The sequence below is a fragment of the Sebastes umbrosus genome, chromosome 1 (genome assembly GCF_015220745.1).
Source record: "Sebastes umbrosus isolate fSebUmb1 chromosome 1, fSebUmb1.pri, whole genome shotgun sequence".
Taxonomy (NCBI): Eukaryota; Metazoa; Chordata; class Actinopteri; order Perciformes; family Sebastidae; genus Sebastes; species Sebastes umbrosus.
In genome coordinates this window covers 22,916,511-22,934,573 of record NC_051269.1, presented here as the reverse complement: position 1 = coordinate 22,934,573, position 18,063 = coordinate 22,916,511, and the positions used below count along the sequence as shown (strand labels likewise).

Sequence of the window (18,063 nt, the reverse complement as noted above, 5' to 3'; positions counted from 1 at the left end):
GCAAGCTTCAGTGATGTGTTCCGTTGTTTGCACCTCTCCACAGGCACACAATGGGCTTGGGCTGCTGCCCCATTTGTGAAGGCTGGCCAAGCAGGGGCCATGTCCGGACCTGAATCTATTAAGAGTTGACCACTGTATCCTTGGCAGGTTGGTGCCAGGGACCTGTTGGGTGGGGGCTGACACCAGATGTTTGTTTGGGACATCCTTGGACTCCCATTCCTTTTCCCAAGCTGATTGGGTGGTGAAGTCGGCTGGTGGGGTATTCTTCCATATCGGTCGTCTAGATGGAAGACGGGCAGTGGGTGGGTTGAAGATGTCTGCATGGATTGGTAGATGGGGAGAGTCTTCGACCTTTTGAAGCATCCTTTGAGTAGATGCTACTCGCCGGATATGTGGGGGGGTTATATTGGATAGGACAGGGAGCCAGGGGAGTGGTGTTGAACGAATAGTCCCGCTTATGATTCGCATGGTTGTGTTGAGCTGGGTGTCCACATGGTGTGTATGGGGTGACCTGGACCAAACAGGGGCACAGTATTCGGCTGCAGAGTAAGCAAGGGCCAGTGCCGAGGTGCGCAATGTGGGGGCTGCTGCCCCCCGTTTTGAGCCAGCGAGCTTACAGAGCAGGTTGTTTCTAGTCTTCACCTTAGCTGCCGTTCCTTTCAGGTGTTCCTTGAAGGATAGGGTCCTGTCAAGCGTCACTCCCAGGTAAGTTGGGTTGAGGGCATGCTTCAGCTTAAGTCCGCTGAGTTGGATATTTAGCTCTGAAGCAGCTTTTGCGTTGTTGAGGTGGAATACACTGGAGACTGTTTTAGCGGGGCTTGGTTTTAGGCGCCAGGTTTTGCAGTACTGGTCCAGCTTTGCGAGGTCTTCCGTGAGCACCTGTTCCAGAGAGTCAAAGTCTGGGGATGGCAATGGATCAGCGTTCACGTCGCGCCCCCCGTCAGTACCCAGGCCCGCCTGGGGAAGCCAATGATCCTACCAGCAGACTAAATTCCAAGAGACAACGCCTGAGAGCCAAATCGAAGAATCTTAGTCACAGTCCCCGAGCCGAAAGCAGTAACCACAAACAGCCCCAAGTAAATATTGTATATTGTATTTAGGATCAAATATACCCTTGTCTAGTCTAGAAAATGGTAGACATGTTCATTTGATTATAAATTGTTGTATATTGTATATATGTATATATATATATATATATATATATATATATATGCACCTAATGATAGACCCTATTTTTCATCATTATTTGCACTCTTGTTATACTATATACTGTAGGTATCTAGAATGGGAGCAAAACATAACTCAATCTCGCCCCGGGGATCAATAAAGTATTTCTGATTCTGATATATATTTTTTATTTCCTTGCTTTAGAGAGGGAAGTTAGTCCCAAAGATTGCCAATGCATTTATATCCTCCACCTTAAAGAAGGTGTTTCATTTAGCTGTGAGTGTGACTACAGACGGAGATCCGGAGGGTGTAGGGTCCAGATTGGAACAGGGCCTTTGGTTTGGGAGCAGGGCCACGCCTCAACCACCCACCTACCTGGTCATCCCATTCTGTCCTGTTTGTTGCTCACTGCGTTAAGAGTTCTCATTGAGAACGAGTCGTGTTAAAGTGAACTAGAAACGAGTATATCAACAGTAAAAACATGTCTAAAAATATCTCTTCTAAATAAAATTCATAAAGAAAAGTCTATATGTGGTTTTGTCCATGCGGGCTGCTGCTCCTCCGGCTTTCTCCATGTTTGGAAAATGTCACCTGAACTGATTGTTGCATCAAATAGAGAATTGTACATATATTTTTGGATGATTACATATATTGTATAAATTGTTAACATTTCATGTAATTAAACATTGATTTTAATGTTTTGAATAATTTGAAATAATCTGGACTACAATTTAAAATAAAGTTTGTTGGTGAACAATGATTGGCTGCTCAAACATGCAGTTATTGATAAACTGATTCTTTTTTCTTTATTTGGATCTCATCAACTTCTACAAAGTCTTTGCTGGTCTTCATGGCTCCACACACACAAGTCAAAATAATCTAAATGAACAACAATTTACAGTAAAATGACACAGTATCGATAAAAAAAGAAAAGTGTAAACGAACCAAACAGAAAGATCAGAGATACTGAGTGAAATTATTTTACAAAAACAAAACCCTCTTTCTTTCTCTCTTATTGTTTCTAAATGTAGCACCTGAAGCAGTTTAGCGTATTTAATTAAGATGATGTAATTGCATAATTAATGTAATTTTTGGGTTGTATCCATATGGTTGAATGCACTTATTGTAAGTCACTTTGGATAAAAGTGTCAGCGAAATGAATGTAATGTAATTTAATAAAGGTCGACAACAGAAACAAAAAGCAGATTGTCAAACTAAATAATAAAAATAAAATAAAAACATAATAAAACAATACCTGAAACAAAAATAAACATATCTTTGTAATAATGAGTCAGCAGGAGGACAGGTGCAGCTTAAATTCAGAGAGTTTTCCCTTTAAGAAATAAACATCATTAATATAAATATGATCATGCTCTTTATCTTTAACTGCTCTGTTCCACTGTCACACAGACCTTCAGTGGTAATATATTCACTTTATCAAAAGTGACAATGTATGGAAACAGCTTCTCAGTGAAAGTGTGTTTGAAGGTGTGTATGTGTGTGTTAGTATCAGGATCAGAGAACGACAGCTTTCCTCTGTTCCAGTCCAGATTCACTCTGATCCTCTGGAGCTTCTTCTGGACTCTGAGATCAGTGGGTGGATCTGATGGTGTCTCTGCTGAGTATTTACCTTTATATAACTGTATTCTCCATAATCCAGACCATATGAGTCCCTTCCTCTGGATAGACTCTGCTAACACACCCAGTTCCCATAATGTATTGTCTCCAACGTCGACATCCCAGCTGTGAGTCCCAGAGTTAAAGCCCTCAGAGCCCAGGACAGACCAGGCTGCATCAAACCTCTCTGGATTATCAGGAAGCTGCTGTTTCTTTCCTCCTCTCACACTGGTCAGATCTTCAGACAGGATGAGTTCTGGATAAGCAGTGTTTGGATCCAGAATCAGAGGAGTGTAGGAGACCATCTCCTTCATCTTGTTCCAGATGTTGAAGGTCAGGTTGCCCAGGTGTTTGGCCTCATCTATCAGAGCTCCTGAGAGCAGCTGTGGATCCTCCAGCAGGGGGCGCTGCTGGACTCTTTCCACTGCAGCCTTGTAGTTGTGCAGGAATGAGACGTCTTCAGCTCTCAGCTCCTCCTCTGTGGCTCTGAATGTGTCTGAAAGAGCTGCTATCTCTCTGCTCAGAGCCTCCATCTTCTCCTTCATCATCTGACTCTTCTCCTCCTCTTCCTCCCTCAGAGCAGAGATCCTGTCCTCCTCTTCCTCTTCTAGAAACTGGTGAAGCTTCTTAAACTGCTCCTTAATCTTCCTCTCTGTGCGTCGGGCCTGGACCTTCATGTGTTCTGCTGTTTGATCAGACTTCACTTTAACTTGTTCAAAAACCTTTAACTTCTCCTTTAAGGGCTCCAGAGTTTCCTGAAGTTTCTTCTTGTGTTGTCGTGCAGCTTCATCGATGGGTCTGAATCTGTGGTTGGTGTGTTTTTCTGAATCTCTGCAGACGACACACACTGGCTGCTGATGGTCCAGACAGAAGAGTTTGAGTTTCTCAGAGTGCAGACTGCAGAGAGCCTCTGAAGCTCTCTGATCTCTCTCCTGTAAGAAGGACTCACACAGGTTCTTTAACACCCGGTTACAAGGTGGTTCTGCCTTTGAAGATCTTCTCTTACAAATTGGACACTCACATGTGTGTTTCTCTCTCCACCAGCTCTTCAGACAGTCTTTACAGAAGCTGTGGCTACATGACAGGACAACAGGATCTCTAAAGATGTCATGACAGACCGGACAGCAGAAATCCTCCTCTAATCTTGAAGCCATTTCGTCTCTGAGTGAAGCTGAAAACACAGCAGACAGAAAGTACAGTCAGTCATGGCTCCCCTCCCTCCTCTACTAGCTTCACTGACATTTACTTTCACTTTGAGTCGTGTTTTTAGTCAAACTCACCTTCAGTGTGTGGAGCGTCAGCAGGTTGAAGCAGCAGTGTTGTAGTTTTCCACTTTTCTCTCCTGTAGATGAACTCACTCAGATGAAGTTGTTAGTTTGTTCTGAAGGTGAATCTGATCGTCTGGTTTTCAGTCTGTGTGACTCTCTTTAGTGAGGAAGAATAACAAACTGTTTCCTGGTTTATCAGGTGAGTCTGGTGAGGGTGGAGCTTTAGTCAGATCTCCTCTGCTGAATGTTTCTGCACACAGAGGAGTGACTCATTCCAAAGTCCTGATTCATTGCAGGACATGTAGACTGATAGTGTGCAGCAGGCTGTTGCAACAGTTATGTTTATGAGATGAATCGCTTCCAAAAAGATCATCGCCTGAATCAGAAGGATGGATCTACAGTTCTGGATCCATGGTGAGTTGATTATTTGGTTTAATCGAAGGTAGAGAAAAAAATATTCCTAAAATGTTCCATAGTCCCCCTTTCTTATATTCATGGCACCCCTTAAAGCAGTGGTTCCCAAAGTGGGGGGCGCAGTGGAACTACAGGGGAGGGGCGCAGCTTCATCACCAACACACACACACATACACCAGTAAAACAACATAAAATGAAATTATAACGAATACAATTGCAAACAAGTTGTAAAGATAGGGCATTATATCATGTGGTTGCAGCTAAGAAATAAAAATAAAATAAAAAGAAATCAAGCGGAACCGACGTGACATGCACTGTGTTCCAACCACGCCCCCCAGAGCGGCTCATGTTACAGACCGACTAGCGGCAAAACCAGAGAGAGAGAGAGAGAGAGACACACACAGCGACACAAAGAGAGCGAGAAAGACACAGAGCGACACAGAAAGAGAAAGAGAAAAAGATAAGAGATAGGAAGGAAGCGATGTACCAAGATGGACAGATTTGTGACTGGTATAAAGCGCAAATCAGATGGCAAGTCTGTTAAAGCTGTAACAGGCGATGCAGCCACCACAACAACGGCACAAAAAAAGGTAAAAGCAAGAAAATATAACGAGGCATATCTGTCCCTGGGCTTTACAAGCACCATGGTCGGCCAAGAAGAGAGACCCCAGTGTGTTGTGTATCTTAAAATACTGGCGGCCGACAGTATGAAGCCCACTAAATTGAAAAGACACTTGGAAACCCACCACCCCGATCATGTGAACAAGCACCTTGAGTTTTTCAAAAAGAATTTGGAAAACTGTCATGCCCTGCAGAGTCACTTTGTAAAAGCTGCATCTGTCCCTGTGAAAGCACGACTCGCTTCCTACAAAGTAGCCTATAGAGTCGCCCGATGCAAAAAGGCTCACACAATAGCGGAGGAGTTTATTGTTTTTAATTTTTTTTTTACCTTTATTTATTCAGGGGGAGGTTCACTGAGAGCAATTAATACTATATATATATAGATAGAATTATATATATAGAATATAAATAGGATGTAATGCAATTAATATGTCTGAAAGCAATCTAAAGTCCAATCTTTTTGGAAATTGATTTTATTATTGCTATTTTTTTTCAGTAAAACAAATTGAACAATAAACTTTGAAGTGGAAAAGTGAAGTGATATGTACTTATTTTAGAAAAAAATATAAATATTTTATAGAGTTCATATATTATAATGCAATTAATTCAAAACAAAGAAGGTAGGACCCATTTGGGGTGGGTGGGGTCGGGTGCGGTGGGGGGGTTTACAATGTTCCTATATCATCAAAGGGGGGCTTGACAGAAAAAAGTTTGGGAACCACTGCCTTAAAGGGACTGTTTGTAAGAATCAGAAATGCTTATTAACAGCGACACCTGTGACCGTTAAGTCAATGAAGGTCAGCGTCGGGCTCACGCTTGTGCTCGCTCTACATAGACATGAACGAGCATCGCTCAAAACAGTGAGGCGACACACGTCAGCTAAAACCACAATATCACTCTATATTTCACCTGCTTGGCAGTAATGTTAGCTGACCAGACGAAGGTCTCTCCATGAATCACTGCTGATCCTAGTGTTGGCTTTTCCTGCTTCAGCCTCCTGACCGCGGCCTGTGGAAACAGGGAGACACCGGCACCCGGTTGGAGACGATAACGTTTCTCGCTGCGGAGCAGAGTACAGCCGAAACTCCGGCCCTGGAGACCAAAGCTTCGGTCTCCCCCGCGTCCTCCGACCGCGATCAACACTGTTTTGCAAGACGGGCTTCACTAGATATAACTTTGCGGTTTTGGTGCTTCCGTGTAGTTTGTGTTAGAGTCTGAGTCTGAACAGCGTAGCCACACGCGAGCGCGCATATGCGACGAGCGCGCATGGGACGACGACCCCAGTGATTTATATGTGTAAGAATATACAAACAGTCCCTTTAATAAAGTTAACAAGTTAACTTAGGCCCAATTCCAAACCCCTACACCCTCTCCTTAACCACTTCCACTTCGTTCACGTAGAGGGTCCGCCGTATTAAGTGCCACCCCAAACCAATTAGCGGGGAGTGGAAGTGGGTTATAAACCCTCCAATAGCAAGTCTACATGGATGCCGACTTAACCAGCTGCTCTTACTGACTAAGTGCAACGCTGTTTATTGTCCGTCATGGAACATGCTCCAATGTAAGTTCCATGTGACTACCGTTACAAACATTTACTCTTAAACTGCTCCAACTAAGAGAGACATTTAATTTATTCTACTTTATTGTCATACAGATTTTATAAACTTAAAGTAAATTTGTATATTGTATTTAGGATCAAATATACCCTTGTCTAGTCTAGCAAATGGTAGACATGTTCATTTAATTATAAAGTGTTGTATATTGTATAGTGTATATACTGTATATATATATATATATATATATATATATATATATGCACCTAATGATAGACCCTATTTTTCATCATTATTTGCACTCTTGTTATACTATATACTGTATGTATCTAGAATGGGATTAAAACATAACTCAATCTCGCCCCGGGGATCAATAAAGTATTTCTGATTCTGATATTTTTATTTTATTTCCTTGCTTTAGAGAGGGAAGTTAGTCCCAAAGCTTGCCACTGCATTTATATCCTCCACCTTGAAGAAGGTGCTTCATTTAGCTGTGAGTGTGACTACAGACGGAGATCTGGAGGGTGTAGGGTCCAGATTGGAACTGGGCCTTTGGTTTGGGAGCAGGGCCACGCCTCAACCACCCACCTACCTGGTCATCCCATTCTGTCCTGTTTGTTGCTCACTGCGTTAAGAGTTCTCATTGAGAACGAGTCGTGTTAAAGTGAACTAGAAACGAGTATATCAACAGTAAAAACATGTCTAAAAATATCTCTTCTAAATGAAATTCATCAAGAAAAGTCTATATGTGGTTTTGTCCATGCGGGCTGCTGCTCCTCCGGCTTTCTCCTTGTTTGGAAAATGTCACCTGAACTGGTTGTTGCATCAAATAGAGAATTGTACATATATGTTTGGATGATTACATATATTGTATAAGTTGTTAACATTTCATGTAATTAAACATTGATATTAATGTTTTGAATAATTTGGAATAATCTGGACTACAATTTAAAATAAAGTTTGTTGGTGAACAATGATTGGCTGCTCAAACATGCAGTTATTGATAAACTGATTCTTTTTTCTTTATTTGGATCTCATCAACTTCTACAAAGTCTTTGCTGGTCTTCATGGCTCCACACACACAAGTCAAAATAATCAAAATGAACAACAATTTACAGTAAAATGACAAAGTATCAATAAAAAAAGAAAAGTGTAAACGAACCAAACAGAAAGATCAGAGATACTGAGTGAAATTATTTTACAAAAACAAAACCCTCTTTCTTTCTCTCTTATTGTTTCTAAATGTAGCACTTGAAGCAGTTTAGCATATTTAATTAAGATGATGTACTTGTATAATTATTGAAATTTTTGGGTTGTATCCATATGGTTGAATGCACTTATTGTAAGTCACTTTGGATAAAAGTGTCAGCGAAATGAATGTAATGTAATTTAATAAAGGTCGACAACAGAAACAAAAAGCAGATTGTTAATAGAAATAAAATAAAAACATAATAAAACAATACCTGAAACAAAAATAAACATATCTTTGTAATAATGAGTCAGCAGGAGGACAGGTGCAGCTTAAATTCAGAGAGTTTCCCCCTTAAGAAATAAACATCATTAATATAAATATGATCATGCTCTTTATCTTTAACTGCTCTGTTCCACTGTCACACAGACCTTCAGTGGTAATATATTCAGTTTATCATCAGTGTCAATGAATGGAAACAGCTTCTCAGTGAAAGTGTGTGTGAAGGTGTGTATGTGTGTGTTAGTATCAGGATCAGAGAACGACAGCTTTCCTCTGTTCCAGTCCAGATTCACTCTGATCCTCTGGAGCTTCTTCTGGACTCTGAGATCAGAGTGTGGAGCTGGTAGTGACCGTGCTGAGTATTCACCTTTATAGAACTGTATTCTCCATAATCCAGACTTTGTGAATCCCTTCCTCTGGACAGACTCTGCTAACACACCCAGTAACCAGCCTCTACTGTCTCCAACCTCGACATCCCAGCTGTGAGTCCCAGAGTTAAAGCCCTCAGAGCCCAGGACAGAGCATGCTATTCATCAAACCTCTCTGGATTATCAGGAAGCTGCTGTTTCTCTCCTGGTCTCACACTGGTCAGATCTTCAGACAGGATGAGTTTTGGATGAGCAGTGTTTGGATCCAGAATCAAAGGAGTGTAGGAGACCATCTTCTTCATCTTGTTCCAGATGTTGAAGGTCAGGTTGCCCAGGTGTTTGGCCTCGTCTATCAGAGCTCCTGAGGGCAGTTGTGGATCCTCCAGCAGGGGGCGCTGCTGGACTCTTTCCACTGCAGCCTTGTAGTTGTGCAGGAATGAGACGTCTTCAGCTCTCAGCTCCTCCTCTGTGGCTCTGATTGTGTCTGAAAGAGCTGCTATCTCTCTGCTCAGAGCCTCCATCTTCTCCTTCATCATCTGACTCTTCTGCTCCTCTTCCTCCCTCAGAGCAGAGATCCTGGCCTCCTCTTCCTCTTCTAGAAACTGATGAAGCTTCTTAAACTGCTCCTTAATCTTCCTCTCTGTGCGTCGGGCCTGGACCTTCATGTATTCTGCTGTTTGATCAGACTTCACTTTAACTTGTTCAAAAACCTTTAACTTCTCCTTTAAGGGCTCCAGAGTTTCCTGAAGTTTCTTCTTGTGTTGTCGTGCAGCTTCATCGATGGGTCTGAATCTGTGGTTGGTGTGTTTTTCTGAATCTCTACAGATGTGACACACTGGCTGCTGATGGTCCAGACAGAAGAGTTTGAGTTTCTCAGAGTGCAGACTGCAGAGAGCCTCTGAAGCTCTCTGATCTCTCTCCAGTAAGAAGGCCTCACACAGGTTCTTTAAGGCCAGGTTACGAGGTGGTTCCTCTTTTGAAGATCTTCTCTTACAAACTGGACACTCGCATGTTGGTTTCTCTCTCCACCAGCCCTCCAGACAGTCTTTACAGAAACTGTGGCTACATGACAGAAGAACAGGATCTCTAAAGACGTCATGACAGACCGGACAGCTGAGATCCTCCTCTGATCTGGAAGCCATTTCGTCTCTGAGTGAAGCTGAAAACACAGCAGACAGAAAGTACAGTCAGTCATGGCTCCCCTCCCTCCTCTACTTAGCTTCACTGACATTGACCTTCACTTTGAGTCGTGTTTTTAGTAAACTCACCTTCAGTGTGTGGAGCGTCAGCAGGTTGAAGCAGCAGTGTTGTAGTTTTCCACTTTTCTCTCCTGTAGATGAACTCACTCAGATGAAGTTGTTAGTTTGTTCTGAAGGTGAATCTGATCGTCTGGTTTTCAGTCTGTGTGACTCTCTTTAATGAGGAAGAATAACAAACTGTTTCCTGGTTTGTCTCGGGTGAGTCTGGTGAGGGTGGAGCTTTAGTCAGATCTCTTCTGCTGAATGTTGCTGCACACAGAGGAGTGACTCATCTAAAGTCCTGATTCATTGCAGGATATGTAGACTGATAGTGTGCAGCAGGGATGTCACGGTACCAGAAATCTAGTAGTCAATAACAATACCAGTGAATTTACACGATTCTCGATACCAATTCGATACCACAGTAAAAAAAAACAATAAATCCCATGTAATTCAACACGCACTCCTTTTATTAAAACATTTGAACATTGTAAAAAACAGAGGCATGTAGCCTTTAAGTAATAAACAATAAGAATCGTCTATTAACATTGCAAAACAGAACAGTGGCATGTAGCCTTCAAGTATTTAAAACAAACAATATTGTCTGGATGTCTGTCTTTGAGGTGCTTTGCTAAATTGGAAGTATATCCTCCTTTGGAAAGAAAAGTACGACGGCACCGTTACTGTACCGCATACTGGTTTTTGCGAATCTATTAATACTCCTTGTAAATCCGCCTCTAAAGCAAAGTACTTCCATACCCAACTCTTGCTATTTGTTTTCTGAGGCGGACGTTATCAACTTAAAGTAAATAGATTGTATTTAGGATCAAATATATCCTTGTCTAGAAAATGGTAGACATGTTCATTTGATTATAAAGTGTTGTATATTTATACATGTGTGTGTACTGTATATAACGGGATCTGCAAGATTTCAGACCGGAGGAAAACAAGCAGTAAGAGCTGATCAAATATGAATCAATATTCTGTTACGTTAATGCCTATTTCTCGCCTCAAATGTTTTCAGAATCATCTTGTAGTGTACTGTTTAGCTGTAAAATGAGAAAGTTTGTGACGCAGCCACCATTGTGGAATCTGGTGAAGGAACGCCAAGTTACGGTCACATGACCGGAGCACAGCCAGTAAGAACACTCTCTCCATGAAATGACCTGTGGGTTGGTCAAAATCTCCCGTCAAAGGACAGATATTTTAAAGCCTGAAAAAAGAGTAATGAGGAGGTGCTGCAGTCTAGTTTTCTCTCAGAACACTTGAATTACAATATGCTGAAAGGTTATTATGGAATTTTTGCCCAATGATGCCAAAAATATACTGCCTACTGCCCCTTTAAAAAATAAACATCATGACTATGATCATGCTCTTTATCTTTAACTGCTCTGTTCCACTGTCACACAGACCTTCAGTGGTAATGTATTCAGTTTATCATCAGTGTTAATGAATGGAAACAGCTTCTCAGTGAAAGTGTGTGTGAAGGTGTGTATGTGTGTGTTAGTATCAGGATCAGAGAACGACAGCTTTCCTCTGTTCCAGTCCAGATTCACTCTGATCCTCTGGAGCTTCTTCTGGACTACAAGATCAGTGGATGGATCTGGTAGTGACCGTACTGAGTATTTACCTCCACAGAACTGTATTCTCCACATTCGACACCGTATCCTTTCCTTCCTCCGGACAGACTCTGCTAACACACCCAGTAACCAGTATGTACTGTCTCCAACCTCGACATCCCAGCTGTGAGTCCCAGAGTTAAAGCCCTCAGAGCCCAGGACAAAGATGTGTGTAGTGTAAGGGATTTACAAATGGAACAGGTTTGGTTATTAGCTAATTTAATAAATAATATTCATAGAATTATTATTATTAATAAGAATTATTAATCAACATTAATAATGAACGGGGCACCACCCTGGAATCAGGGACCAATAACCAAAACGTTAATCCAGTCTCATAAGGGGATATATTCCCTCCAAAGGCCAGTATTTTAACACTACTTTACACTTAGGAGGTGAATAGCGAAGGGTGAATCCGAGCACTAACTCTCATAACCAGCTGTTATTACAATATGAATGCACAATAAACACAGACAACTGCTATTTAAAATAAGACCATTTATTTACATACAGTGATCTTAATCAACAATAAACACTCTAACAACATTAATCTAAATCAATATTTATCACAGCAGTAATTACTAATTAATAACACTTTTAATAAACAAATGGATGTCCTACAATGCAGCTCTAAGCCCTAAACTAGAATTAAACAAAACACAAAAGCAAAAGAAAATGTGTGTGCGGGAGAGAGAGAGATGTGTGTGTAAGAGAGAGAGATGTGTGTGTGAATGCAAATGTGTACGTGTTGAGGTGTGAAGGAAGAGTGTCTATGTGTGTGTGTGGTGTGGGAGGAGCAAAGGACGCCCTCAGTGGACGTCACCACGTAAGTGGCTACGTCACGTGAGGGAGGAGTTGCTCGAACGTTACAGATCACGCACGAACGGGGGTGTGACCCCCACGTGTCCTGTAAGGTAATGGCGTGAGCCTATGTGAGGAGGCGTGTCTATGTGTGTGTGTGTGTGTGGTGTGGGAGGAGCAAAGGACGCCCTCAGTGGACGTCACCACGTAAGTGGTTACGTCACGAGGGAGGAGGTGCTCTGGTGGCGGAAGCGCCACGGAAATTACCGACTACGCACGAACGGGACGGGGATCCCGCGTGTCGGCAAAGTGTTTGTTTGTGTGTGGTAGAAGTGGAGGAAAGAAAGGCGGGGAGCGCCTGAAAACAGTATCACAGTCAAAACAGTAAACACCGCAGCAGCAGGAATCCTAACTGCCGCGCGAGAGATGTACTAGCTGGGTTATTATTACTCAGATGCTCGGCGGGCAAACTCACGTTAGTCAGCCGTGCACTGGTCTTTTAATAATAAACTACAGCTACAGATCTTCACGTTTGGCAGGAGCTAACACAAGGAGCACACAGTAATCAGACAGTCAGCAACAGTAAACAAAGCAACATAAACAAGCAAAGCAAAGCAAAGCAAGTTAAATAAACAAAACCAACAGACGGACTCGGCGGTCCGTACGTTCAGTATAAATCAACAATAGTTATTAACTTATTGGAATATACAATCTCACTAGTCTCTGCCCAGACACAAGCCTCTTACTTGAATCGCTTCTTCGGAGCGATAGTGGAGTAGATCGTCGTTAGTTGGTCCGGCGGCGTCGCGCTGGCTCGGACAATAACGGGCCGTTATGATGCTCGTCAGCGGGGGAAGAACGGCAGGGCTGGCTCTCCGTGTGGCAGCGGATGGAAGCAGCTGATGTGAAGACGGCGGGGCGATCGTCTCTTCCTTGGTGAAGGACGCGGATCCGGGTCTTCCTTCTATAGGTATGGTGGTCTGGACGTCTGATGAACGGCGGGCTGGACCTCCGTGTGGCAGCGGAGGGGAAAGCAGCCAGAAATGAAGGAAAAGGCGGTGCGCTCGTTTCCTTTGATGAAGAACGGTTGTCCTCGGCTTCCTTGGTGAAGCCGGGCTGTAGTCTTCCTTCTGCAGGGATGTGGATCAAAGTCTGATGGACACAACATTATCTTAACTCGTCCAGCGAGGTCAGAAAATGTGGCTCGGTCTTTAGGTGAACGCCGCAGCGTTGGGTACCTCCTGTAGCAACGTGAGTCGCAGTGGAAAAGGCTGAGATTCAGGTGAGCGTGCCTATATCTCCTGTGAGAATAGTGGGCGTTTCACCGGAAAGACCCCACATTTCCTGTTAGCCTCATCCAATGGGGGTCCTTGTTTGGGTTCAAAATGAAATTTCACATGTAGATGCGAAATTTTAAGAGCTGGGCCGTTAGGTCTCCTGCTGTGATCAGGTCTCTGGTTTCCCATGTAGGCCAAGGCTCTTTGTCTCGTGAGGTCCCTACAGTAGCAAACCTCTCTGGATTATCAGGAAGCTGCTGTTCCTCTCCTCGTCTCACACTGGTCAGATCTTCAGACAGGATGAGTTTTGGATGAGCAGTGTTTGGATCCAGAATCAGAGGAGTGTAGGAGACCATCTCCTTCATCTTGTTCCAGATGTTGAAGGTGAGGTTGCCCAGGTGTTTGGCCTCGTCTATCAGAGCTCCTGAGAGCAGCTGTGGATCCTCCAGCAGGGGGCGCTGCTGGACTCTTTCCACTGCAGCCTTGTAGTTGTGCAGGAATGAGACGTCTTCAGCTCTCAGCTCCTCCTCTGTGGCTCTGAGTGTGTCTGAAAGAGCTGCTATCTCTCTGCTCAGAGCCTCCATCTTCTCCTTCATCATCTGACTCTTCTGCTCCTCTTCCTCCCTCAGAGCAGAGATCCTGGCCTCCTCTTCCTCTTCTAGAAACTGGTGGAGCTTCTTAAACTGATCCTTAATCTTCCTCTCTGTGCTCCGGGCCTGGACCTTCATGTGTTCTGCTGTTTGATCAGACTTCACTTTAACTTGTTCAAAAACCTTTAACTTCTCCTTTAAGGGCTCCAGAGTTTCCTGAAGTTTCTTCTTGTGTTGTCGTGCAGCTTCATCGATGGGTCTGAATCTGTGGTTGGTGTGTTTTTCTGAATCTCTGCAGATGTGACACACTGGCTGCTGATGGTCCAGACAGAAGAGTTTGAGTTTCTCAGAGTGCAGACTGCAGAGAGCCTCTGAAGCTCTCTGATCTCTCTCCTGTAAGAAGGCCTCACACAGGTTCTTTAAGGCCCGGTTATAAGGTGGTTCATCTTTTGAAGATCTTCTCTTACAAATTGGACACTCGCATGTTACTTTCTCTCTCCACCAGCTCTTCAGACAGTCTTTACAGAAGCTGTGGCTACATGACAGGAAAACAGGATCTCTAAAGACGTCATGACAGACCGGACAGCAGAGATCCTCCTCTGATCTGGAAGCCATTTAGTCTCTGAGTGAAGCTGAAAACACAGCAGACAGAAAGTTCAGTCAGTCATGACTCCCCTCACTCCTACTGCGGTCAAGCCAGCCTCCACTTCGAAAAACACAGTCAAGCCAGCCCCCACGTTGTTTTGCGGTACGTGTATATCCAAGGCATTACGGTAAGAGGGCGTAGGAATTGATTTCAAAATAAAAGCACCGTTCTGATGAACGTGATAGACCTTCAAAATAAAAGCACCATTCTGATGAACGTGATGGGACATTCAGATTCATTCAAGTGGTCAGTCAGTCTGTCAATAATAAATAAATAAATGAATGAATAAATAAATTCAGATTATAATTAAAGAGAAACTGTCTTTCGAAATTAAAGCCCTTTAAAAATCTTATATGTGGGCTATCTTCCCTCTAAATTCAGATCAGAATTAAAAAGACACGACCAACTATCACAAACTAATTTCACAACAGAATAATAGTAGACCACCTTAGAGTACCACTTTGTCACTATCGGGACATTATGATGTAGAATTCCAACCTGAATTTAGAGGGAATATAGCTCATATATGAGATTTTTAAAGGGCTTTAATTATGAATTTCTAAATCAGAATCTACTAATATTCTCTGAGTGACACTCTGAGGTGGTCTACTGTCATCCTGAAGTGAAATTGGTCCATGATAGTGTTCAATTTCCTTATAATTCAAATCTGAATTTAGAGGGAATATTGCCCATTTATGAGATTTTAAAGGGCTTTAATTTTTAAATTCTACATCAAAAAGTCCTAATATTCTCTGAATGGCTCTCTGAGGTGGTCTACTATTATTATGAGGTGAAATTAGTCTGTGATAGTGGACAGTTTCCTTTTATCAATTCTATCTATCTCAAGTGAAATTAGGCACTGTGTGAGGTGGTATACTGTAATTTAGAAGTTAGATCACTCTTTGTAAATGTATTATTTAATATTAAGTTTGACTAAGTATTTACACAATTGGAGTAAGATTTTTCTCTGACCTACATTTTGGAGGTGGTTGTTTTTCTTTTGAAATTATCATTCATTTCATTTAGTATTTCATATGTATTCATTTTGTTTCATTTAATTTTTACTTATTTATGTATTAGTTGTTTAATCATTTTATTCATTCATTTATTTGTTATTGACAGACTGACTGACCTCTTCAATGAATCTGAAATGTCCTATCACGTTCATCACAACGGTGCTTTTATTTTGAAGTCAGTTCCTACACGCTCTTACCATAATGCCTAGGATATACAAGGACCTGCAAAACAACGTAGCGGCTGGCTTGACCACAGCTCCCTCCTCTACTAGCTTCACTGACATTGACCTTCACTTTGAGTCGTGTTTTTAGTCAAACTCACCTTCAGTGTGTGGAGCATCAGCAGGTTGAAGCAGCAGTGTTGTAGTTTTCCACTTTTCTCTCCTGTAGATGAACTCACTCAGATGAAGTTGTTAGTTTGTTCTGAAGGTGAATCTGATCGTCTGGTTTTCAGTCTGTGTGACTCTCTTTAGTGAGGAAGAATAACAAACTGTTTCCTGGTTTGTCTGGTTTATCAGGTGAGTCTGGTGAGGGTGGAGCTTTAGTCACACTTCCTCTGCTGAATGTTTCTGCACACAGAGGAGTGACTCATCTAAAGTCCTGATTCATTGCAGGACATGTAGACTGATAGTGTGCAGCAGGCTGTTGCAACAGTTATGTTAATGAGAAGAATCGCTTCCAAACAGATCATCTCCTGAATCAGAAGGATGGATCTACAGTTCTGGATCCATGGTGAGTTGATTATTCGGTTTAATCGAAGGTAGAGAAAAAAATATTCCTCATATTTTCCATAGTCCCCCTTTCTTATATTCATGGCACCCCTTAAAGCAGTGGTTCCCAAAGTGGAGGGCGCGCCCCCTAAGGGGGGCGCAGTGGAACTACAGGGGAGGGGCGCGGCTTCATTACCAACCCACACACACACACACACACACACATACACCAGTAAAACAATATAAAATGAAATTATAACGAATACAATTGCAAACAAGTTGTAAAGATAGGGCACTATATCATATGGTTGCACCTAAGAAATAAAAATAAAATAAAAAGAAATCAAGCGCAACCGACGTGACATGCACTGTGTTCCAACCACGCCCCCCAGAGCGGCTCATGTTACAGACCGACTAGCGGCAAAACCAGAGAGAAAGAGAGAGAGAGAGACACACACAGCGACACAAAGAGAGCGAGAAAGACACAGAGCGACACAGAAAGAGAAAGAGAAAAAGATAAGAGATAGGAAGGAAGCGATGTACCAAGATGGACAGATTTGTGACTGGTAAAAGCGCAAATCAGATGGCAAGTCTGTTACAGCTGTAACAGGCGATGCGGCCACCACAACAACGGCACAAAAAAAGGTAAAAGCAAGAAAATATAACGAGGCATATCTGTCCCTGGGCTTTACAAGCACCATGGTCGACCAAGAAGAGAGACCCCAGTCTGTTGTGTGTCTTAAAATACTGGCGGCAGACAGTATGAAGCCCACTAAATTGAAAAGACACTTGGAAACCCACCACCCCGATCATGTGAACAAGCACCTTGAGTTTTTCAAAAAGAAATTGGAAAACTGTCCTGCCCAGCAGAGTCACTTTGTAAAAGCTGCATCTGTCCCTGTGAAAGCACAACTCGCTTCCTACAAAGTAGCCTATAGAGTCGCCCGATGCAAAAAGGCTCACACAATAGTGGAGGAGTTCATTTTTAATTTTTAATTTATTTTACCTTTATTTATTCAGAGGGAGGTTCACTGAGAGCAATTAATACTATATATATATATAGATAGAATATATATATAGAATATAAATAGAATGTAATGCAATTAATATGTCTGAAAGCAATCTAAAGTCCAATCTTTTTGGAAATTGATTTTTTCAGTAAAACAAACTGAACAATAAACTGTGAAGTGGAAAAGTGAAGTGATATGTACTTATTTTAGAAAAAAATATATATATTTTATAGAGTTTATATATTATAATGCAATTAATTCAAAACAAAGAAGGTAGGACCCATTTGGGGTGGGTGGGGTCGGGTGCGGTGGGGGGGCCTACAATGTTCCTATATCATCAAAGGGGGGCTTGACGGAAAAAGTTTGGGAACCACTGCCTTAAAGGGACTGTTTGTAAGAATCAGAAATGCTTGTTAATGGCGACACCTGTGGCCGTTAAGTCAATGAAGGTCAGCGTCGTTGTGCTCGCTCTACATAGACATGAACGAGCATCGCTCAAAACAGTGAGGCGACACACGTCAGCTAAAACCACAATATCACTCTATATTTCACCTGCTTGGCAGTAATGTTAGCTGACCAGACGAAGGTCTCTCCATGAATCAATGCTGATCCTAGTGTTGGCTTTTCCTGCTTCAGCCTCCCAACCGCGGCCTGTGGAAACAGGGAGACACCGGCAC

At 42.5% G+C, this 18,063-nt stretch overlaps 3 protein-coding genes across 3 annotated transcripts; all 3 read right to left on the bottom strand.

The window, feature by feature from the left end:
- Window positions 1-1,891: 1,891 nt before the first annotated feature.
- On the bottom strand, window positions 1,892-4,243 carry LOC119487994 (nuclear factor 7, brain-like). The gene is made up of 2 exons (XM_037769110.1): window positions 4,065-4,243; window positions 1,892-3,955 (listed from the first exon to the last, which is right to left on the bottom strand). The coding sequence occupies exon 2, from the start codon at window positions 3,936-3,938 to the stop codon at window positions 2,550-2,552; it is 1,389 nt and encodes a 462-aa protein (XP_037625038.1). The 5' UTR covers window positions 3,939-3,955; window positions 4,065-4,243; the 3' UTR covers window positions 1,892-2,549.
- A 3,393-nt stretch (window positions 4,244-7,636) lies between these two features.
- LOC119491230 (nuclear factor 7, brain-like) lies at window positions 7,637-10,051 on the bottom strand. The gene is given in 3 exon segments (XM_037775020.1): window positions 7,637-8,643; window positions 8,646-9,638; window positions 9,748-10,051. Coding segments are annotated over 2 exon segments (1,389 nt in total). The 5' UTR covers window positions 9,622-9,638; window positions 9,748-10,051; the 3' UTR covers window positions 7,637-8,230.
- A 738-nt stretch (window positions 10,052-10,789) lies between these two features.
- On the bottom strand, window positions 10,790-16,197 carry LOC119491286 (nuclear factor 7, brain-like). The gene is made up of 3 exons (XM_037775145.1): window positions 15,989-16,197; window positions 13,649-14,636; window positions 10,790-11,523 (listed from the first exon to the last, which is right to left on the bottom strand). The coding sequence occupies exons 2-3, from the start codon at window positions 14,617-14,619 to the stop codon at window positions 11,100-11,102; spliced, it is 1,395 nt and encodes a 464-aa protein (XP_037631073.1). The 5' UTR covers window positions 14,620-14,636; window positions 15,989-16,197; the 3' UTR covers window positions 10,790-11,099.
- Window positions 16,198-18,063: the final 1,866 nt, after the last annotated feature.

Coding starts and splice junctions, on each gene's coding strand:
- LOC119491286 (XM_037775145.1), bottom strand. CDS start 14,619: ATGGCTTCCAGATCAGAGGAGGATCTCTGCTGTCCGGTCTGTCATGAC. Junction 11,524..13,648: donor CTTCCTGATAATCCAGAGAG/GTTTGCTACTGT, acceptor GTTCCATTTGTA/AATCCCTTACACTACACACA.
- LOC119487994 (XM_037769110.1), bottom strand. CDS start 3,938: ATGGCTTCAAGATTAGAGGAGGATTTCTGCTGTCCGGTCTGTCATGAC.